This window comes from Emys orbicularis, chromosome 6 (genome assembly GCF_028017835.1).
Source record: "Emys orbicularis isolate rEmyOrb1 chromosome 6, rEmyOrb1.hap1, whole genome shotgun sequence".
NCBI lineage: Eukaryota > Metazoa > Chordata > Testudines > Emydidae > Emys > Emys orbicularis.
Window position 1 is genome coordinate 1,365,392 of NC_088688.1, and position 23,549 is coordinate 1,388,940.

General features: G+C 54.2%; 1 protein-coding gene across 1 annotated transcript in view; it reads left to right on the top strand.

Moving 5' to 3' along the window:
• Positions 1–23,080, top strand: part of LOC135879988 (B-cell differentiation antigen CD72-like) — a 37,318-nt gene extending 14,238 nt beyond the window's left edge. Inside the window, exons 3-7 of the mRNA XM_065406046.1 lie at positions 1,352–1,441; positions 2,412–2,557; positions 2,600–2,789; positions 6,737–6,885; positions 22,976–23,080. Of these exons, the coding sequence (XP_065262118.1) occupies positions 1,352–1,441; positions 2,412–2,557; positions 2,600–2,789; positions 6,737–6,885; positions 22,976–23,080 (680 nt within the window). The remainder of the gene's footprint in view (positions 1–1,351; positions 1,442–2,411; positions 2,558–2,599; positions 2,790–6,736; positions 6,886–22,975) is intronic.
• Positions 23,081–23,549: the final 469 nt, after the last annotated feature.

The following is a 23,549-nucleotide window of genomic DNA, read 5'->3' on the forward strand; positions in this document are numbered from 1 at the left end:
GCACAGGCCGCATAACCCTTCCCACGTGCGAACTACGAGTGCCATCGAGCACCCCCGACCTAAGGGGGGGCGTGAAACTGGAAGGGCCTGGTGTAATTCTCACCAAGGAATGGGAGGGATGCGGGGGCATCCATGGGAACGTGGGTAGGTTCGAACTTCCCCGGGTCACTGGCTAAAGTGACCCCGCTCAGTTCGGTCTCGGAGGGGGGAGAGATGTGACGAACTTGGACTGTTCTTAATGTGGTCTTTGAATCCTGAGTGGGGAGTGTTGGCTGGGAAGGCAGGGGAGTGTGGCTAGGATAGTCTGCATGGGGGGATGGGAGACTGGCCGAGGGAGAATACCTGAGCATGTAACATGAGAACCCAGGAAGGGGTTAGAGGCCAGGTGACACCTTTGCCCGGGAAACTGAACAAAGGCGGGGGCAGTAGACGCTGGTAGGGGGAAAGTTTCAGGAGCTGGCTGGTAATGGAGGGAGCCCAGATGGGGCTCTGCCCCCCCCAATGGGGCTGTGGTGCCCCTGGGACCCCAAGATGGACCCAACCGAGGGGGGGTCCTGTTGTCTGTACCTGCAAGACCTGTCTTGGACTGTGTTCCTGTCGTCTAAATAAACCTTCGGCTTTACTGGCTGGCTGAGAGTCCTAGTGAATCGCAGGAAGCCGGGGGTGCAGGGCCTTGTGTCCCCCCACACTCCGTGACACGGGCACTAGAGCGAACTGGCCCCTGTCCCCAGGAGGCTGGGCCAGGCCCCAGGCGGCGGGGGTGGGGTGGGTGGGTAATACCTCACCCGGCCCCGGGGAGGCTTGCGGGGCTGCTGGGGCTCTGTTGTCTGCGGGGTCCATTCCCGGCTGGCTCAGGGATCAGGTCGGAATGACCCAGCGCCTGGGGCTAGCCCAGACCTGCGCACGGGGCGTCCCCTGCACTCCAGCAGCTGGGCTGGCCATGCCCCCAGGAGCCTGTCCCGGCCCCAGGGCAGGGTGTCCCTGTTCCTGGTGGGGATGGGCACTGAGTGGGGGAGCGTGGCTGGGGGAGGGAGGAGGCCCCAGCTGGGCTGGCAGGAGCACGGGGCAAAGCCTGGGTGCGTGGCCCACTGCACGGGCAGGGCTCCAGCGCCCACCCCACCAGGCTGCCAGCCACGCACTGTGGGGAACCGGAGCTGGTAGCCTAAGCCCTGGTCGTGTCCCTGCGGGCCCCACGGCACTGGGAGCTCTCCCCTGGCTCCCACTGCCCTCCTGGGGGGCTGAGCCCCATTGCCTGGGTAGCCTGAGGGGGGAGCTGGGCCGTGGGGTTGGGTTCCAAGGCATGTTGCCCTCTCGGGCTCCCCTCGTTAACGCAGCCGGTTCTCTCCCGCAGAGCCCGGGTGGAGCACGTGGTACCTGCCCCTCGGCCTGCTGGGGACCTGCCTCTTCCTCCTGGCCACCACCATCGGCCTGGGGGTTCGCTGTGAGTAGGGGCCTCGGGCTGTGGGCACCTGCCAACGGGGGGCTGCGGGGACGAAACGCCCGGCCAGGGGAGAGAGGGAAGGGGCTGCATGTGGGGAGTGATGATGTGGGGGCCGGGGACCCATGGAGAGTGAGGGGGGCTCAGGGCGCAGTGGGGGGGGTGAACCCGAGCAAAGGAGATTTCAGGCTGCAGCTCAGGAAACCTCCCCAGCAGCAACACGGATCCAGCTGGGGAGCCACGGCGGGCTCTGTCCCGGGGCAGGCGGGGGCCCTGTTACCAGGGAGATGTGGGGGGCCTGTCCCGGGCAGGCGGGGGCCCTGTTACCAGGGAGATGTGGGGCGCCCTGTCCCGGGTAGTCGGGGGGGGGGGGGGGCCCTGTCACTAGGGAGCCATGGGGGGCCCTGTCAGGGAATCCTCTCTGTGGAGGGGCCCATGGGGGGAGGGGCGGGGCCCTGTTACTTGGGCCCCCTACCCGCCGCCCGCCTGGCACCCGCCCACCGGCACAGACGTTGCTGGGGCCAGTCAGCGCACTGGGGGGTTTCCCGGCTCTGCTGGCCAAAGGGCTGTACGGCACGGCCGGCTCCCTGGCAGGGCCAGGTAAGGCTGCTGGGGCTGGCCCGGGCCTGGCTGCCTGCAGGGCACTGTGCCCGGCCCATCGCGGTGGGTTCGGAGGCTGCCCGCTGGCTGTAGCACCCACTCGCCTCCCAGCTGTTTGAACAGCCCCGGCCCAGCGTTCCTGAGTCTCCGTCCCGCTGCTTGAGGCTCTGGCATTACGGGGCTGTTCTCCACGGTCGGGAGGGTCCCCGTCCCCCTGGGGCCCTGCTGGGGTGGATGAGTGAGCCCAGTTCTCGAGTCGCCCTCCCGGCCCCGCCCTCCCCTGCTGGCACCTGCTGGCACGTGCCCGTTGGCCTGTGCCGGATCTCGTGCGTCCCTGCGTCCGGCCCAGGCTCACGCTGTCTGTCCCCTGCAGACTGGCAGGTTTCCCAGCATCTGCAGCAGGCGTCCCGAGCGCACGAGGCAGAGAGCAGCCACCTCTCCCAGCAAGTCAGCACCAAGGGGACCACCCTGGAGCAGATGGCGAGGGAGCTGGAGCAGGCCAGGGGGGAGCTGGAGCAGGCCAGGGGGGAGCTGGAGCAGACCAGGGGGGAGCTGGAGCAGACCAGGCAGGAGCTGGAGAAGATGCGGCTGGAGGAGAACAGCACCCAGGAGCAGCTGCGACAGCGGGAGGCCGCATTAGAGGGATCGAAGGAGGAGCTGGCGAGGGTACAGAAGGAGAAGACAGAAATGAAAGAGGAGTTGAAGAAAATGGAGAGCGCCCTGTCCAGCATCTGCCCCTGCGAGCAGACAGGTACTGACTTCCCGGGGTGGGGGTCGCTGGGGTGCCCCACCCCTGGCAGGGACAGCTGAGCCTTGGTGGGGAAGGGAGGGAGCACCCAGCACCAGGGCCATACTGCAGCAAGCAGCTCTGGTCATTCAGGAGGGGCAGCTCTTCCCCCAGGCTGCGCTGGCCCCCAGGTCTGCATGGTGCAGGGGAGTGTGTGTGTGTTGGGGAGTGGGGGGGCACTGCTGGAGACGAGACAGGAAACCCCGGGTGGTGGGCACTGGCCGGTTCCATGGAATAAGAATTGGGACATGAACTCGCTGTCCTAGCCCAGTTCTCACCGGCTCCCTTAAATCCCCCTGCTGTTTCAGCTGTTAAACACGCTGCATCCCACTCCAGAGGTGGCTGCATTTCAGGGGTGCCTGAAGCAATACCTACATGTGGCTGGTCTAACGGTTTATGTGTAGAACCAAGCTAGAGCCTTGGAGAAAAGGTGCTGGCTAAATACAAACTATGAACGTGATCATTAGTCAGCCGAGATCCCACGATTCAGTCTGGCTAAGAGCTAACAGAGTGCTGCTTCTCCACCACTGAGCTCCGCTTGCACCCCCCCTGCTCTCCCTGCCCCCTGCCCCGATCTGCTGGTGCTCCTCAGACCCGACCTGCAGCCCCACAATGCAGGTCCAGGCCTCTCTCCCACGTGTTCAGAACTGGTCGACGCGTGTAAACAGCCCCTGGGGCCCAGCACACAATGGGTCCCTTCGCCTTTGGGATTTTTCGCAGCAGACGCTCACACGCAGGGCAGGTTGAGTCACAGTTTGTGCCCGTGACGCTCTCGGTGCTTCGCCCACCCCAGGCAAATAAACTATCCCAGGCCTTAAAAAATGAGATCAGCTTCCCCGAGGGTGGCACTGCCCCTGCCAGTCCTGCCCCGGCTCCCTGGCAGGCGAGCTGGCGACTCTCCAGCCGGGGCCCTGCCCCCTCGCCAAGGGCAGAATCCCAGCCCCGAGGACGACGCGCCATCGCAGACAGCCTGGGGCCTCCCAACCGGGCAGAGACGGGCACGGGGAGGAGGTGGTGCCAGGTGACAAGGGCAGCGAGTCGCTGTCTGCTCACACTGAACAAGGAGCTCTGTCAGAATGAGGGAAACGGCTCAGTCTGTTTGCGCATCACTGCCCAGCCCTCCGGCCAGAGCTGTAACGGAGCAGTGCCCATGTCATAGAATCACAGACTATCAGGGTTCGAAGGGACCTCAGGAGGTATCTAGTCCAACCCCCTGCTCAAAGCAGGACCAACCCCCAACTAAATCATCCCAGCCAGGGCTTTGTCAAGCTGGGCCTTAAAAACCTCCAAGGAAGGAGATTCCACCATCTCCCTAGGGAACCCATTCCAGTGCTTCACCACCCTCCGAGTGAAATAGTGTTTCCTAGTATGCAACTGTGATGAAGTGGCAATGTTCTTGATGTGTTATTTGAATGCTTAGTGGGGAGTATTAACCTGGGAAGGTTGCAGGGGAGTTTTGCTGGGACTGCCTGCATTGGGGAAGGGAGCATACCTGAGCATGTAACCTGAGAACCCAGGAGGGGGGTTGGAGGCCAGGTAACACCTCTGCCCGGGAAACTGGACAAAGGACACAAAGGCTGGGGGAGGAGCCGGGAAAGGGGGAGAAAGGAGATGGCGGAAGGGAGTTTCAGTTTTGGAGCTGGCTGGGAAATAAAGAGGGGTGCCCCGACCAACAGGGCTGTGGCTTCCCTGGGGCCCTCAGATGGACCTAACTAAAGGGGGGTCCTGTTGTCTGTATCGGCAAGACCTGTTTTGGACTGTGTTCCTGTCGTCTAAATAAACCTTCTGTTTTACTGGCTGGCTGAGAGTCATGGTGAACCACAGGAAGCCGGGGGTGCAGGGCCTGGTCTCCCCCACACTCCGTTACACCAACCTAAACCTCCCCCACTGCAACTTGAGACCATTGCTCCTTGTTCTGTCATCTGCCACCACTGAGAACAGCCGAGCTCCATCCTCTTTGGAACCCCCCTCAGGTAGTTGAAAGCAGCTATCAAATCCCCCCTCATTCTTCTCTTCTGGAGACTAAACAATCCCAGTTCCCTCAGCCTCTCCTCATAAGTCATGTGCTCCAGCCCCCTAATCATTTTTGTTGCCCTCCGCTGGACTCTTTCCAATATTTCCACATCCTTCTTGTAGTGCGGGGCCCTGTCACGGAGTGTGGGGGAGTCAGGGCCCTGCACCCCTCTTCTTGAGATTCACCGTGACTCTCAGCCAGCCAGTAAAACAGAAGGTTTATTAGATGACAGGAACACAGCCCCAAGCAGAACGTGTAGGTACAACCAGAACCCCTCAGTCAAGTCCTTCTGGGGGGTTTAGGGAGCTTAGACCCCAGCCTGGGGGTTCCCTGCGTTCCACCGCCCAGCACCAAACTGAAACTCAAAACTCCTCCAGCAGGTCTCTCCCCCTTCCCCTCTGCTCCTCCTCTCCTTTGTTCAGTCTCCCGGGCAGAAGGTGTCACTTCTCCCAACCCCCCTCCTGGCTCAGGTTACAGCTCAGGTAGCTTCCTTCCCATCCCCAATGTAAGTCCCCTGCAAAATTCCCAGGTCAAATCCGCCCCGCTCCCTGCTCCGTCACAGGCCCAAAACTGGATACAGTACTCCAGATGAGGCCTCACCAATGTTGAATAGAGGGGAATGATCACGTCCCTTGATCTGCTGGCAATGCCCCTGTGACGAAGTGGGACTGTTCTTAATGTTTCCTCTGAATACTGTATGGGTGCCTCCGTTTCCCCTATGCATTTCTTAAGTCTCCAGTGTGCATAAATGGCCGACACTGTATCCTGGCAACAAATGGCTGGGGCCCTTCCCCCCTGCAAGGGAATAGCTAAAGGTGAACAAAGAGATCAGGTGACCTCCTGGCCTGGGAAAGAGACAAAGGCCAGAAAGGAGGGGCTGGAGGGGGTTTCAGTTTGGAGTTGGCTGGGGAAGAGGAGTGAGGGCAGACAGGGGTGTCTGGCTCGCTGGGCCCCAGAATGGACCCGGCTGAGGGATCCCGTTCTCTGTACCTACAAGCTCTGTTTTAGACCGTGTTCCTGTCATCTAATAAACCTCTGTTTTACTGGCTGGCTGAGAGTCACGTCTGACTGCAAAGTGGGGGTGCAGGACCTCTGGCTTCCCCAGGACCCCGCCTGAGCGGACTCGCTGTGGGAAGCGCACGGAGGGGCATATGCTGAATGCTCCAAGATCAGACCCAGGAGGTGAAGCCGTGTGAGCTTCTTTCCCTGAAGACGGTCTGCTCCGAGGGAGAGGAGGCTCCCCAAAGTCCTGACTGGCTTTGTGGGGAGCAGTTCCAGAGCATCGCCCGGGGACTCCGTGACAGACCCTACTTATACAGCCCAAAATGCCGTTAGCCTTCTTGGCAACAAGGGCACACTGCTGACTCATATCCAGCTTCTCGTCCACTGTAACCCCTAGGTCCTTTTCTGCACAACTGATGCTTAGCCAGTCGGTCCCCAGCCTGTAGCAGTGCGTGGGATTCTTCCGTCCTAAGTGCAGGACCCTGCACTTGTCCTTGTTGAACTTCATCAGATTTCTTTTGGCCCAATCCTCCAATTTGTCTAGGTCCCTCTGTATCCTATCCCTACCCTCCAGCGTATCTACCACCCCTCCCAGTTTAGTGTCAATGAGATGAAGCTCATTTTCCCCACCAGTGAAATGTTGAACCCCATGAACAGTTACACTTGTATCTGAGTCCTGGACTCAGCTCCCAGCCTGCCCCAAACCCTCGAGAAACCCCCTCTCCCCCCCCCCACACACACAGCTCGGAGCAGCTCCTGGGGCAGCCGTGAGTCTGGGGGAGTGGGAGCCCCTGGGGAGGGACCAGGCCTTCTTTGTACAGCCCAGGGCATGAGCCCGTTAGCTGCACTCAGGGCCAGGAGCACCTCTGAGCATCTCACCCTCTCTTCCCTCCAGGGTGCTGCCCGGCAGACTGGGTGTTGTACAGAGGAAAGTGCTTGTTCGTCTCGAAGGAGAAGAAGACTTGGGAAGAAAGCAAAAAAGACTGTGAACAGAAATGTGCTCGGCTTCTTATTGCCAAATCCTGGGACTCGGAGACAACGCCGGTACGGTACATGCATGGCCAGTGTGACCGCAGCCAGAACACTGCGTAAAGGGGGGGTGTCTCCAGGCTGGGGGGGGGGGGGTGTTGGCAAATAGGCGGGGGCTCAGAGCAGAGCAACGGCATTGATCCAGGGGCTGGAGGAGCGTTACCAGCTCACCTTCTTCACTGAGCCGCGGGCCCACCCTGTCTCTGATTGTTCCTTTTTGTCTGACAGATTTGAAGAACCCCCTTCCTGCTACCTCTAACATTCCTCGCCAGCTGTACCGCGTTCCTTGCCTTGGCTTTCCTGATTTTGTCCCTACATGCTCGCACTATTCCCCTGTGTACTCCCTTGGGGCCGTGACCCGCCCTCCAGTCCCTGTATTTGTCCCTATGGGGTTTGTAGAGAGCTAAAAACTCCTTATGCAGCCACATTGGCCTCCTGCGGCTCCTCTTCTCTCTCCTCTGCATGGGAATAGCCCCTAGTATTACAGCTTTTAGGCACTGCCAGGCCCCTTGGACTCCTTCTCTTCCTTCCACGGGACCCTGCTATTCTCTGAGTCCATTGAAATCCGGCTTTCTGAAGTGCAGTGTCCTCGTTTTGCTGTTCTCGTGTTCTCCTTTCCTTCGGATCTTGAATTCCATCGGATCATGGTCCCTTCCTCCCAAGCTCCCGCCCACCTTCACCTTCGCAACTAATTCATCCTTATTGGTCAAAACCAGATCCAAAATAGATGGACCCCCTACTTGGTTCCTCAACTTCCTGAATCAGAAAGCTGTCCCCTACACATGCTAAGAACTTGCAGGACGTTATGTTTTGCTGTAATAGTCTTTGAACAGATACCAGGGAAGTTAAAATCCCCGTCACAGAGTGTGGGGGGACACAAGGCCCTGCACCCCCAGCTTCCTGCGATTCACCATGACTCTCAGCCAGCCAGTAAAACAGAAGGTTTATTTAGACGACTGGAACACAGTCCAAGACAGGTCTTGCAGGTACAGACAACAGGACCCCCTCAGTTAGGTCCATCTTGGTGGGCCCAGGGAGGCCAGAGGCCCATCTGGGCTCCCCTCCATTTTCCCAGCCATCTCCAAACTGAAACTCCCTCCAGCTGTCTCACCCAGCCTCCCCCCGGATCTTCCCCCAGCCTTTGTCCAGTTTCCTGGGCAGAGGTGTCACCTGGCCTCCAACCCCCATCCTGGGTTCTCATGTTACATGCTCAGGTATTCTCCCTCAAGGAAAGTCTCCCATCCCCAATGCAGACAGTCCCAGCCAAACTCCCCTGCAACCTTCCCAGGTCAACACTCCCCTTCCCTGCTGCGTCACAGGCACCCACAGTATTCAAAGCCCACAGTAAGAACCGTCCCAGTTCATCACATCTCTCCCCCCTTCGAGACCTACCCACGAAGTTCGAACCTACCCACGTTCCCATGGATGCCCCAGCATCCCTCCTCTTCCTTGGTTGGAGTTACCCCAAGTCCTTCCAGTTTCACGCCCCCCTTTAGGTCGAGTGCGCTCGATGGCACTCATAGTCCGCATGTGGGAAGGCTTATGCAGCCCATGCCCTTTTGCCACTCCAATACCCCTGGGGTTCAAAGTGGGCTGGGGTCTTCTCCCAGCGTTCCAGTCTGGAGGTCGGTAATTCGGGCTCTCTTGGTTCAGAGCCCCCCTTTTGACCTTGGCCACCCTCTGGAAAGGCTCCTCTATGATGGGCAAGGGTCCTAAAGCCGTTTTCCCCTTGTACCGGGCCTTCCTCACCCTCTGGCAGGGGTCACAGGATCGGCAGTACTGTCGGACAGTAACAAAGACCCCAGGCCAGTAAAAGCTCCGTAGCAGCCTCTGCTGGGTACGCCAGGTTCCCTGGTGCCCTGAGAGGGGGGTGTCATGGGCCCGGTACAGCAGCTGGCGGCGATACTTCTGGGGTACCACCAGCTGCCTCCTGCTCCCCCATGACTCCATTTTCCCTGGGGGAGCCCATTCTCGGTACAGGAACCCCTTCTCCCACTGGAACCTTTTCCGGCCACCTCTCCCCATGGTCTGTACCGCACCGAGGTCGGCCAGGTACCCTAGCTTTCTGCAACTCGGCCTGAAACTCAGCGGCTGGGACAGGGATGGGGACCTGCTCTCTCTCACTGGCTGGGTCTGAAGCTGCAGCCTCCCCGAATCTTGTCCCTGGGCACTCCCTCCCCACCGGGTTAGGGTCCTGCACCTCTGGCAAGGTACCATCCCCGAGGTCAGGGCGTAGTGCCCCTCGCCGGCTCTGAGTCACGACCAGGGCGTTCTGGGGGTTGCTTGACCAGTCCTCCAGGTCCCCCCCCCATTAACACCTCAGTGGGCAAATGGTGGTGCACCCCCACATCCTTGGGGCCCTCCTTGGCCCCCCATTTCAGGCGTACCCTCGCCACAGGCACCTTGTATGGGGTCCCGCCCACCCCCATCAGGGTCAGGAAGGTGTTAGGCAACACCCGAACTGGAGCTACCACCTCGGGCCGGGCCAGCGTCACCTCAGCGCCTGTGTCCCAGTATCCATTGACCTTCCTTCCATCCACCTCCAGGGGAACAAGGCACTCGCTCCGCAGGGACCGCCCTGCGCCCACCCTGTAAACAGAGAACCTTGAGTCCGTAGCATCCAGCCCCCCAGAGAAGCTGGCCTGGGGCACTCCTCTCTCCTGAGGCTGGGGAAGCTTGCCCCTCGTCCGGCTGGGTCCCTACCCAGTTAACCCTGTATGGGTTCGATCTGCTCAGTCTGTCCTTGAGTTTGGGGCACTGGGTCCGTATGTGGTCTCTCTGGCCACAGTAGTAGCAGCTCATGTCCCGTTGGTCCCCTCAAGCCGGTCGGTTGGTCCTGACGTCGGATGTTCCCCTTGGTAAGGTGTTCTCTACATTCCCCCTTTGAGGAATCCCAGGGTGACCCTCTCTCTGCATCACGGTGGACCTATTCCTTTGGGACTCCTCCTTTCCCTGCCCTGCCCCGCGGTCCATGAACTCATCGCCCAGCTGCCCTGTGTGCCGTAGGTCCTCTGGCTTTTTGTCCCCCAACCACATCATCAGGTCCGTTGGGCAGTGTTCATACAGTTGCTCCAGTACAATCAGTTTAACCAGGTCCTCCTTAGTCTGGGCCCCATTCGCCCACTTGTGAACGTATCCCTGCATTCGGAGGATCAGTTACAGATATGTGACCTCAGGGGTTTTACGCAGACTCCGGAACTTTTTCCAGTACGCCTTGGGAGTCAGCCCCAACCCGCGGAGCAGGGCCTGTTTGAACAGTTCATAGTCCCCTCTCTCCGCCCCTTTCATTCGACTGTACATCGCCACGGCTTTGGGGTCCAGTCAGGGGGTGAGAAACCAGAGCCTGTCTGCAGGGTCAACCCTGTGCAACTCGCAGGTATTCTCAAAGGCATCCAGGAATTCATCTATGTCCTCCTCTTCCTTATGCTGGGACAGGAAGCGCTTATCAAAGCTCCATGCAGTCCTGGGTCCCCCCTCACTCACCGCAGCCAGGGGCTCGCTGCTCCTCAGCCTCGCCAGCTCCAGTTCATGCTGCCTCTGTTTCTCCTTCTCCTCCAGTTCATGCTGACGCTGCTCTTTGCATTCTTCCCGCTCCTCCGGCAGTTCCTGCTGCCTCAGCTCCAACTCTTTCAATTTTAGTTCCCTCTCCCATTCCAGCCGCCTCAGCTCCAGGGATGGGGAGCTCCACAGTGAGGATCCCCTGTTAGCTGCAGGGGTCAGGGTGCCCTCGGTGTTCGCCGGGTTCCTTCCAGCCCCTCCCCTAGGCATAGGTAGGAGGGGCCTTGGGAAGCCCTCAGCAGCCGTCCGACCACTCCCAGCTGGAACAGACACTGGTGCATGGGCTGCATCTGCCGGGCTGCGTCCCTCAGAGACAGGGATCAGTTCATCCGATCGATCCCCCTCCTCTAGCTGGGCAATGAGCTGTTCTTTGGTGAGCCTCCCACTGCGCAGCCCCCTCTGCCTGCACAGCTCCACCAGGTCACTCTTAAGGTGCTTGGCATCCATCTTCCTGCTGGCCACTCACAGGCCTGGGTGCTCACCGCTCCCCACAGTTTCCAGGGGGACCTCTAGTGTGCCAGCCCTTCTCCAGGTCACCACCTCTTTCCCAGGGTCAAGCCGGTCCTCCGCCCCTGAGCCTGCTCACCGCAGGCCCCAGGGGGACCCCGTTACTGCAACAGTCCTTCTTGCTGGTCACACACCCCCAGGGATTAAGCGTAGCTCCTCCGCCCCACGAAACCGCTCCTCTCTGAATCTTCAGCATGCCTGGTCCTCGTTAATCCCCTTTCGTTTTACTGCTCCCCAGTCACTTACTGCAGGAAGCGCCATCCATGGGGTGCAGTAGATCCCACCACTGCTACCAGTTGTCACAGACTGTGGGAGATTCACCGTGACTCTCAGCCAGCCAGTAAAACAGAAGGTTTATTTAGATGACAGGAACACAGTCCAAGACAGGTCTTGCAGGTACAGACAACAGGACCCCCTCAGTTAGGTCCATCTTGGGGGGCCCCAGGGAGTCAGAGCCCCATCTGGGCTCCCCTCCATTTTCCCAGCCAGCTCCAAACTGAAACTCCCTCCAGCCGACTCACCCAGGTGTTACCTGGCTCCAACCCCCCTCCTGGGTTCTCATGTTACATGCTGTGACAATGCGGTTCTGGCGGAACCCAACGGAGAGTGCCAACTCAGGACAAATTGCTCAAACAGGGCAGTTACAGCCCAAGGCTGGGGTTTTTCCACCTCTAAGGCAAACCAAACCAGCCAGACTAGGAGGACTTCGGTCTCACCCCACTGGCTAACCGCAAGTCTCATAAGCAATCTCCTTGGACACTCCAGTTTCCCAGATTACCACCAGTGCCACTCGTTATGGGGACAAATGGTTATGAAAACCAAGACCCCAGTAAAAGAAAAAGGTTCTCCTGATCCCAAAGGACCAAGCCCCAGACCCAGGTCAATATACAAATCAGATCTTACCCACAAATCACGCTGTTGCCAATCCTTTAGAATCTAAAATCTAAAGGTTTATTCATAAAAGGAAAAAGATAGAGATGAGAGTTAGAATTGGTTAAATGGAATCAATTACATACAGTAATGGCAAAGTTCTTGGTTCAGGCTTGCAGCAGCGATAGAATAAACTGCAGGTTCAAATCAAGTCTCTGGAATACATCCCCAGCTGGGATGGGTCCTCAGTCCTTTGTTCAGAGCTTCAGCTTGTAGCAAAGTTCCTCCAGAGGTATGAAGCAGGATTGAAGACAAGATGGAGATGAGGCATCAGCCTTTTATAGTCTTTTCCAGGTGTAAGAACACCTCTTTGTTCTTACTGTGGAAAATTACAGCAAAATGGAGTCTGGAGTCACATGGGCAAGTTCCTGCATACTTTGCTGAGTCTCAAGGCATATTTGCCTTCTCTCAATGGGTCCATTGTATAGCTGATGGTCCTTAATGGGCCATCAAGCAGGCTAGGCAGAGCTAACACCAGTTTGTCTGGGATGTCACCCAGCAGCATAGCATAAGTTTGAAATACAGACAGTATAGAGCCAATATTCATAACTTCAACTACAAAACTGATACAGACATATAGACAGCATAATTATAATCAGTAAACCATAACCTTGTCTTAGACACCCCATTTGACCCCCTTTATACAAGATTTGGGTGCCACTACAGGACCTTGGTGGCAACCATGATCTATATGGTCCCAGTTTATGTCAATAACGTCACACATGCTCAGGTATCTTCCCTCAAGGAAAGTCTCCCATCCCCAATGCAGAAAGTCCCAGCAAAACTCCCCTGCAACCTTCCCTGGTCAATACTCCCCACTCCCTGCTGCATCACAGGCACCCACCCAGTGTTCAAAGAAAACATTAAGAACATTCCCACTTCGTCACACCCCCATTCATACTAGCTCATGTGTGTAACCTAATCCTGTTACCTGCTTGTAGAATGACTCGTCCATTTCCTCCTCCTGATGTGGTGTCTCTAACAGACGACCCCCATCCATAACATCGCTGCTGTTCTTTTCCCTTGTTATCCTCACCCAGGGACTCTCAGTAGCTCTGCCGCGCACTTCACCTCGCAGCAAGTGTGCACATTCCTGACGTATAGCAAAGACCTCCTCCTCTGTCCCCATCCCTGTCCTTCTGGAACAAGCTGTAGCCCTCAATGCTTTTTTCCTGGGAGGGAGTTTGGGTGCAGGAGGGGGCTGGGGCAGGAGATTGGGGTGCAGTAGGGGGTGCAGGGGCAGGGAGGGACTTTGGGTGCAGGAGGAGGTGTGGAGCCTGGGAGGGACTTTGGGTGCAGGACGGGGTTTCTGACCTGGGGCAGGGCAGGAGGGGATGCGAGGTCCAGGCTCCGGCCAGCAGGCACTTACCACAGGCAGCTCCCGGCCGGCGGCGCAGCAGGGCTCAGGCAGGCTGCCTGCATGCGGTGGCCCCATGGCACTCCCAGAAGTGGCCAGCTGCTAGCACGTCTCTGAGGCCCCTGGGGGGAGGGGGACAGGGTGTCTACGTGCACTGCCCGCGCCCGCAAGCGCTGCCCCTGTAGCTGCCATTGGCCAGTTCCTGGCCAATGGGAGCTGAGGGGATGGTGCTGGGGGCAGGGGCAGCGCACGGAGCCGCCTCTCCCACCCCCGCCAGGGGCTGCAGAGACGTGCTAGCAGCCAGCCACTTCCGGGAGCGGTGTGGGGCTATGGCAGGCAGCCTGAGCCCCGCTGCGCCGCGGGACTTTTAGCAGCCCGGAATTGGAGATCCCAGCCTGTGATTTATTTTTGCAGGCCCCCCTTGAGCCAGGGCCCTGGGCTGCAGCCCCTCAAGCCCCTGCCTTAATCCAGCCCTGCCTCTAGGTCCTCCTGCTTGTTCCCAGATTCGGGCAGGCTGCCCTGCTGCTTTTCTTCTTGCCTTTTAATGCAGTTGTGGTTTCTAGTCCCTTCCCCCGGCTTCATTACTAGAGCCTAGATGGACGCTGGCTGGAGTTTTGTCACCATTCCCCATGAGACTGAGTTCAAAGCTCTCCTTTATGAGTACGATGCCCAGTGGTGGATGCAAAGTCAAAGGGTGCTGCCTTACTTCGCCCCCGGCGTGTATGCGTTATGATCCAGCATTTGTTCATATGGCCACAGACCGTTGTTCCCCCAGGATCCCTACAGGATCATTCAGGGCACCACATGGACCCGCTCTGGGGACGTGGCTTTTATCCTCCTCATTCAGGGTGTGGCCCCTGCCTTATTCACTGCACACTATTCAAACCCGTCTCTGAACACCGAATTATTGCTTTCCCCGTGCGCTTCCCCATGGGATGATCAGGAGTTCAGTGGAGGGAGAAGAGGTGGCTGAGCCTTGGGGGACCTGCCAGAGCCCATGGCTGATGGTGCATCTGGGCTGACGAGCAGGGAGAAAGGGCTCATTACGTTGGGGAGAAGCAGCCCCTCCCCGCGCAGTGGGGCATGTACACTCTGACGGGGGCAGCCCGGGCCAGGCAGGGTAAATGCAGCTCTCCCGACTTCTGCAGTAGCAAACGCCTCTGCTGGAGCCCTGGAGCACTGGGCTGCTCCGGGCCTGGAGGTCTGTTGTATTAATTTAGAGGGAATGTAGCGGCCCAAAGAGTCAAAGGTGTTAACACGACCCTGTCACTGTCCAGCACTGAAGAGTTTTAAACAATGTTCGGGGTTTGGTCTACAGAGACCTCGGCCTGCTGAGTGCCACGGCAAACACACCATTCAACAGCCTCTTAACCTTTCATTAAACATACAGAAAAGAAGGAAAAACAGTTACTTTGGAATGTAAAGTATTAAGGAAGGCTTGCATTTGACCAACATCCCTTGTTCCCTTTCCCTTCAGCTAGAAAGTTTTTAAAAAGAACCTTCCCCCCTTTTGACAGTCTCTTAGATGAGCGGCTCTCAGCATTTCCAGACTGCTGTAACCCGTTCAGGAGTCTGATTTGTCTTGCGTACCCCCAAGTTACACCTCACTTAAAATCTACTTGCTTACAAAATCAGACATAAAAATACAGAAGTGTCACAGCCACACTGCTACTGACAAATGGCTGACTTCCTCATTTTTACCATAAAAATGTAACCCTTCTGCCCGTCTGAGTTGGCAGCAACAAGGGCCGGGTGCAGTACCTAGGGGTTCCGTTTCAATAACTCAATCCAACACCGGCTTGAGCCCCCACCCAACACCTGCTTGAGCCCCACCCAGTGACCTGGAACAATTACATACCACCCCCCGGGCACCTCTAGGAGGCAATACTGCCCCTCTCGCAAGCACGGAGTCTGAGTGTAGCAAAAGCCTTTTAATAAAGGAGGGAAACAATGCAGCATTATGTTGGGGAAACATCACAAACAGGATTCATAACACAAACCATGAGCAAAAGATCCACCCCCCCCAAGTAAGTTTGGCAGTGTCCTCTTCCCCTCAGGGTCTTAAGTCCAACAACCCAAACATCACCCCAAAGTCCCAAAGTCCAACACTCCAAAAGTCTCTTGAGTCCAGCAACCCAAAAATCACCCAAAAGTCCAACAACCCAAAAGTCTCTGTCCCTTGGTCAGTGCAGCCCCAGAGTTCAAAAGTTTATCTGCAGAGTCTTCTCCCCCACCCCCCAGCCTGGGTGGAAATGGGGGGGGGAAGGGCATGCGGGGTGTTAAGGGGCACCTTACGTGATCTGAGGCCGACTGCCCCGCCTCTCCATGGGGTTCTGCTGCAGCCTTCACCACGAGCTGCTCCACTCCTCCAGCCATCCCGTGAGCCGCTCCAGCCATCCCACAAACTGCTCAGCTCTGCCAGTCGCTTAGCAATATGTCTTCAGGCTCCCCGACTAGTTAACACGGCACTCAGCTCTTAGTAATTTTAGCTCTTTAGTGATTTCAGCTTGTAGTAGGGGAGCCCCAATGCTGGTGCACCATTGGCCCAAAGTGAATTCAGCTCAGCAGCCTGTAACTAGACTCTTAATAGAATCAAAATTAGCTCTGCTATTCCATAGTGGAGAGGGGAGGCGGTGCAATCAGTGCCTCAGGCCCTCAAAAGGGGCCCATACCATCAGGTACAAATACCCATCCTCAGCCTCTCTTAATTCACTGGGTTTTGGAACCCATGTTCCTCGTCTAGCGAGTGCTACTTAGTTGATGGTGAGTCCCTCTGTCATAAAACAGTTCCACTGGCCTTGATTCACATAATCAGGGTAACACTTTATTCTTCCTGCCCCAATAACAGAGAAACTGGGGATCCCACAGCAGCAAAAGTGACGATTTGGGCGGCTGTGGGCTCATGCTAGGCGGGGTGGGTGTGCCTATGCAAATAAGACTAGCCCCTGAAATTCTTTTCCACAAGAACATAAGAACATAAGAAAGGCCGTACTGGGTCAGACCAAAGGTCCATCTAGCCCAGTATCTGTCTACCGACAGTGGCCAATGCCAGGTGCCCCAGAGGGAGTGAACCTGACAGGCAATGATCAAGTGATCTCTCTCCTGCCATCCATCTCCATCCTCTGACGAACAGAGGCTAGGGACACCATTCTTACCCATCCTGGCTAATAGCCATTTATGGACTTAGCCACCATGAATTTATCCAGTCCCCTTTTAAACATTGTTATAGTCCTAGCCTTCACAACCTCCTCAGGTAAGGAGTTCCACAAGTTGACTGTGCGCTGCGTGAAGAAGAACTTCCTTTTATTTGTTTTAAACCTGCTGCCTATTAATTTCTTTTGGTGACCCCTAGTTCTTGTATTATGGGAATAAGTAAATAACTTTTCCTTATCCACTTTCTCAACATCACTCATGATTTTATACACCTCTATCATGTCCCCCCTTAGTCTTCTCTTTTCCAAACTGAAGAGTCCTAGCCTCTTTAATCTTTCCTCATATGGGACCCTCTCTAAACCCTTAATCATTTTAGTTGCTCTTTTCTGAACCTTTTCTAGTGCTAGAATATCTTTTTTGAGGTGAGGAGACCACATCTGTACACAGTATTCGAGATGTGGGCGAACCATGGATTTATATAAGGGCAATAATATATTCTCAGTCTTATTCTCTATCCCCTTTTTAATGATTCCTAACATCCTGTTTGCTTTTTTGACCGCCTCTGCACACTGCGTGGACATCTTTAGAGAACTATCCACGATGACGCCAAGATCTTTTTCCTGACTCGTTGTAGCTAAATTAGCCCCCATCATGTTGTATGTATAGTTGGGGTTATTTTTTCCAATGTGCATTACTTTACATTTATCCACATTAAATTTCATTTGCCATTTTGTTGCCCAATCACTTAGTTTTGTGAGATCTTTTTGAAGTTCTTCGCAATCTGCTTTGGTCTTAACTATCTTGAGTAGTTTAGTATCATCTGCAAACTTTGCCACCTCACTGTTTACCCCTTTCTCCAGATCATTTATGAATAAATTGAATAGGATAGGTCCTAGGACTGACCCTTGGGGAACACCACTAGTTACCCCTCTCCATTCTGAGAATTTACCATTAATTCCTACCCTTTGTTCCCTGTCCTTTAACCAGTTCTCAATCCATGAAAGGACCTTCCCTTTTATCCCATGACAGCTTAATTTACGTAAGAGCCTTTGGTGAGGGACCTTGTCAAAGGCTTTCTGGAAATCTAAGTACACTATGTCCACCGGATCCCCCTTGTCCACATGTTTGTTGACCCCTTCAAAGAACTCTAATAGATTAGTAAGACACGATTTCCCTTTACAGAAACCATGTTGACTATTGCTCAAGAGTTTATGTTTTTCTATGTGTCTGACAATTTTGTTCTTTACTATTGTTTCAACTAATTTGCCCGGTACCGACGTTAGACTTACCGGTCTGTAATTGCCGGGATCACCCCTAGAGCCCTTTTTAAATATTGGCGTTACATTAGCTAACTTCCAGTCATTGGGTACCGAAGCCGATTTAAAGGACAGGTTACAAACCTTAGTTAATAGTTCCGCAACTTCACATTTGAGTTCTTTCAGAACTCTTGGGTGAATGCCATCTGGTCCCGGTGACTTGTTAATGTTGAGTTTATCAATTAATTCCAAAACCTCCTCTAGTGATACTTCAATCTGTGACAGTTCCTCAGATTTGTCACCTACAAAAGCCAGCTCAGGTTTGGGAATCTCCCTAACATCCTCAGCCGTGAAGACTGAAGCAAAGAATCCATTTAGTTTCTCCGCAATGACTTTATCATCTTTAAGCGCTCCTTTTGTATTTTCATCGTCAAGGGGCCCCACTGGTTGTTTAGCAGGCTTCCTGCTTCTGATGTACTTAAAAAACATTTTGTTATTACCTTTGGAGTTTTTGGCTAGCCGTTCTTCAAACTCCTCTTTGGCTTTTCTTATTACACTCTTGCACTTAAGTTGGCAGTGTTTGTGCTCCTTTCTATTTGCCTCACTAGGATTTGACTTCCACTTTTTAAAGGAAGTCTTTTTATCTCTCACTGCTTCTTTTACATGGTTGTTAAGCCACGGTGGCTCTTTTTTAGTTCTTTTACTGTTTTTCTTAATTTGGGGTATACATTGAAGTTGAGCCTCTATTATGGTGTCTTTAAAAAGGGCCCACGCAACTTGCAGGGATTTCACTTTAGTCACTGAACCTTTTAACTTTTGTCTAACTAACCCCCTCATTTTTGTATAGTTCCCCCTTTTGAAATTAAAGGCCACAGTGTTGGGCAGTTGAGGTGTTCTTCCCACCACAGGCATGTTGAATGCTATTGTATTATGGTCACTATTTCCAAGCGGTCCCGCTATAGTTACCTCTTGGACCAGCTCCTGCGCTCCACTCAGGATTAAATCTAGAGTCACCTCTCCCCTTGTGGGTTCCCGTACCAGCTGCTCCATGAAGCAGTCATTTAAAGTATCGAGAAATTTTATCTCTGCATTTCGTCCTGAAGTGAAATGTTCCCAGTCAATATGGGGATAATTGAAATCCCCCACTATTATTGGGTTCTTAATTTTGATAGCCTCTCTAATTTCCCTTAGCATTTCATCATCACTATTACTGTCCTGGTCAGGTGGTCGATAATAGATCCCTAATGTTATATTTTTACTAGAGCATGAAATTTCTATCCATAGAGACTCTATGGAACCTGTGGATTCGCTTAAGATTTTTACTTCATTTGAATCTACACTTTCTTTAACATATAGTGCCACTCCTCCCCCTGCACGGCCTGTTCTGTCCTTCCGATATATTTTGTACCCCGGAATGATTGTGTCCCATTGATTGCTCTCAGTCCACCAGGTTTCTGTGATGCCTATTATATCTATATCCTCCTTTATCACAAGGCACTCTAGTTCACCCATCTTATTATTTAGACTTCTGGCATTTGTGTACAAGCACTTTAAAAACTTGTCCCTGTTTATTAGCCTGCCTTTTTCTGATGTGCCAGATTCTTTTTTATGTGGCTGTTTATCATTTGATCCGGCCCTTACATTATACTTTTCAGTCCTCTGCTCCTGACTATAACCTGGAGATTCTCTATCATCAGACTCTCCCCTAAGAGAAGTCTGTGTCCGATCCACACGCTCCTCTGCAGCAGTCGGCTTTCCCCCATCTCCTAGTTTAAAAACTGCTCTACAACCTTTTTAATGTTTAGTGCCAGCAGTCTGGTTCCACTTTGGTTTAGGTGGAGCCCATCTCTCCTGTATAGGCTCCTCCCATCCCAGAAGTTTCCCCAGTTCCTAATGAACGTGAACCCCTCCTCTCTACACCATCGTCTCATCCACGCATTGAGACTCTGAAGCTCTGCCTGCCTACCTGGCCCTGCGCGTGGAACTGGGAGCATTTCTGAAAATGCCACCATAGAGGTCCTGGATTTCAGTCTCTTCCCTAGCAGCCTAAATTTGGCTTCCAGGACATCTCTCCTACCCTTCCCTATGTCATTGGTACCTACATGTACCACGACCACCGGCTCCTCCCCAGCACTACACATAAGTCTATCTAGATGCCTCGAGAGATCCGCAACCTTCGCACCAGGCAGGCAAGTCACCATACGGTTCTCCCGGTCATCACAGACCCAGCTATCTACATTTCTAATAATCGAATCTCCCATTACTAACACCTGCCTTTTCCTAGAAACTGGAGTTCCCTCCCCCGGAGAGGCAACCTCAGTGCGAGAGGCAACCCCAGAACCATCTGGAAGGAGGGTCCCAACTATGGGAAAGTTTCCCTCTGCTTCCATTGACTGCTCTACTTCCCTGGGCCCTTCTTCCTCCTTAACAGCACAGGTGCTGTCTAAGCGGAGGTGGGACAATTCTACAGTGTCCCGGAAAGCCTCATCAACATACCTCTCTGCCTCTCTCAGCTCCTCCAGTTCCGCCACCCTGGCCTCCAAAGTCCGTACATGGTCTCTGAGGGCCAGGAGCTCCTTGCACCGACTGCACACATACGCCACCCGCCCACAGGGCAGGTAATCATACATGCAACAGTCGGTGCAATAAACTGGATAGCCCCCACTCTGCTGCTGGGCTTCTGCCTGCATTTTATCCTAGTTAGTGAAAGGGTGGTTTACAGAAGGAAGTTTTGGAATGTGGTTTGGTTTATAGGTTTTAGGGGGGGGCCACGGGGATGGAGTTACGGCTGGCGAGGGACTCCCACTCCCTTCCCACTCCCCTTCTAAACTCCCTTGCGAAACTCCCTGTTAGCAGCCCCTGGTCGCAAAGCTCCCTGGTCGCTTGTGCGCGGCTTTATAAAGCCCTGGCTTGAGTGAATGCCCCGCCCACTGAGTAAGGCTCAGCCAATTACCAGAGGCTTCGAGCTTTCAAACCTGCCTCCAACTGCCAGCCAGAGCACACGGTCCCTCAACCAACCAACCAAACAAACACAAGCTCAGCACACAGCAAGTAACCCCCAAACTCAAACAAACACACTACAGACAGTCACTTACCCCACAGATGCTGTATTAGCTCCTCCTTCACCTGGAGAACTCCCTTGCGAAACTCCCTGTTAGCAGCCCCTGTTCGCAAAGCTCCCTGGTCGCTTGTGCGCGGCTTTATAAAGCCCTGGCCTGAGTGAATGCCCCGCCCACTGAGTAAGGCTCAGCCAATTACCAGAGGCTTCGAGCTTTCAAACCTGCCTCCAACTGCCAGCCAGAGCACACGGTCCCTCAAACAACCAACCAAACAAACACAAGCTCAGCACACAGCAAGTAACCCCCAAACTCAAACAAACACACACTACAGACAGTCACTTACCCCACAGATGCTGTATTAGCTCCTCCTTCACCTGGAGAACTCCCTTGCGAAACTCCCTGTTAGCAGCCCCTGGTCGCAAAGCTCCCTGGTCGCTTGTGCGCGGCTTTATAAAGCCCTGGCCTGAGTGAATGCCCCGCCCACTGAGTAAGGCTCAGCCAATTACCAGAGGCTTCGAGCTTTCAAACCTGCCTCCAACTGCCAGCCAGAGCACACGGTCCCTCAAACAACCAACCAAACAAACACAAGCTCAGCACACAGCAAGTAACCCCCAAACTCAAACAAACACACACTACAGACAGTCACTTACCCCACAGATGCTGTATTAGCTCCTCCTTCACCTGGAGAACTCCCTTGCGAAACTCCCTGTTAGCAGCCCCTGTTAACAGGGGCATTCTCGTCACAATTCACCACCAGATGTCAGGGTAGAGCTCATCCTGACTCTGCTTACATAATTATGAAATAATTCAATTGGAATATAAATATTGTACTTACATTTCAGTGTATCGTATATAGAGCAGTACAAACAAGTAATTGTCTGTATGAAATTTTAGTTTGTGATGACTTTGCTAGTGGTTTTTATGTAGTCCGTTGTAAAACTAGACAAATATCTAGAGGAGTTGATGTACCCCCGGAAGAGCTCTGGGTACCCCCAGGGGTACGTGTACCCCTGCTTGAGAACCACTGTCCTAGATTGTATCAAAGACGGTGATAACTGTCCTGGGGAGAGGAGAAGACGTTAGCTGAGATGGGCTAGTGCTGCTGTTATCGTCCAATCCTGTTTCCTAAAAGGCAAAACAAGACAAACACCCACAAGGGGAGAGAAGAGAACAGCAAAGAGAAAACGCAGCTTCTGTCTCAGGCCCAGCACAAGATCTGATCGGCCACTCTGAGACCTGACAAACTCGTACCAGCATTGGGCTGGTTAGGGCCTTGCATTCCCCTGCCTCCCTGGTCACAGGCTCACAGCTGTGTTACAACGTGTACAGTCTTGGCCGGCTGCCCAGACTCTTATTAGACAGAAGGCAAATGGACAAGGATGGGGAGGGAAGAAACAAGGTGGGGAAGGAAAGGGACACCCAAGGGCGATGGGAAGATGAAGTCTCACATCCCAAATGGTGTTTAGGACTCAGCCAGAGCTGGTGTCATCTGGGTCTCTCTCTCTGGCCCAGTCTGGTCAGGCCAGGACATCTCTCAGGGTCCGGACGACAGTCCCAGGAGACAGGGTGGGGGGCAGTCAGGACGGTGAAGCTGGCTCCACTAGGCAACTTGTCTCCCAAAGTCTCTTTAAGGATGCCGAAGGGAGCAGTGGGTGGAACAGCCCCTCCCCTCCTTGTTTTGTCTACCAATTAGGCCTAATTTCTGACACACCAATTTCGGCTCCTTGACTTTGGTCCCACATGTCTCTTGTTTCTCAGTCAAGGCCTTAACACAGTCCTTGAGTTACACCAGGGGCCTTTTTGTTTGAACTAATTCAGTTTGTCTCCTTTTTGCACCGTTTCCCATCACATTTGTTGTCCTAGGGGTATTGTGACATCTTAGGAACCAAGTATCAGAGGGGTAGCCGTGTTAGTCTGGATCTGTAAAAAGCAACAGAGAGTCCTGTGGCACCTTTAAGACTAACAGGTGCCACAGGACTCTCTGTTGCATCTTAGGAACCGTCACTCACTTTTCACAGCTGAGCTCACACTTCGGCCTCTCATTTCTGGTGGGCTGGGCTGAGTGAGATCCAGTACGATGGATAACCAATAGCAGGATGCGCTGGGAGGATGCTGTTAGCTGCCCCACACCTGGCTAGCTGGGTAACCCCACTTCTGGAGCAATATGATGGTGCTCATGGGAACATCCTTTTCTCCACCAGCTAATCCTTTCCCTGCAGTGCTCTGCTTCTTCACAGCAGTCACTTGAATGCAGGGGTGTCATTATGTAACTCTTTTCTTCCTAGAATTTTCTGAAAAATACTAATGTGCAGTATTGGATTGGACTCTGGAGAGACTGGCAAAGGGGATCACAGTGGAAGTGGGTTGATAACTCGCCCTTTGAAAAGTAAGTACAATATTTATTTCTTAAGATAGATGCTCCATTTGCTAACCAGTGGCACCATCCAAAAGAAACATGCACGTTAGTAATTGGAGCTAAAGCCACTGACTAAAGTGCGCTGGAAGGGTTAGAAGTGGCTTCCCCGTAATGGAACCAACCGGCCGACAGCTCCTCATGTGGACCCTTTGCCAGAGGGGAATATTTAAAGCAACACCGTGTACTTGAAAGCTGCGAAAAAAACGAGTTCTAAGCAGTTCCAAGTCCTCTGAGTAAATTCTTTATAGTAGTGCCCAAGAGTAAGTCAGGTGATTTACTGGGAGGCCAAGGGGCAAAACCACAGAACAAATGAGTGTAAAACACAGATCCAGATTTCAGGAACGTACTGAACAGCGCTGGCAGCGAACATGAAGAGGAGACTGTGACACAGCAGGGAGTGGGGAGTATTGACCTGGGAATGCTGCAGGGCAGTTTGGCTGGGA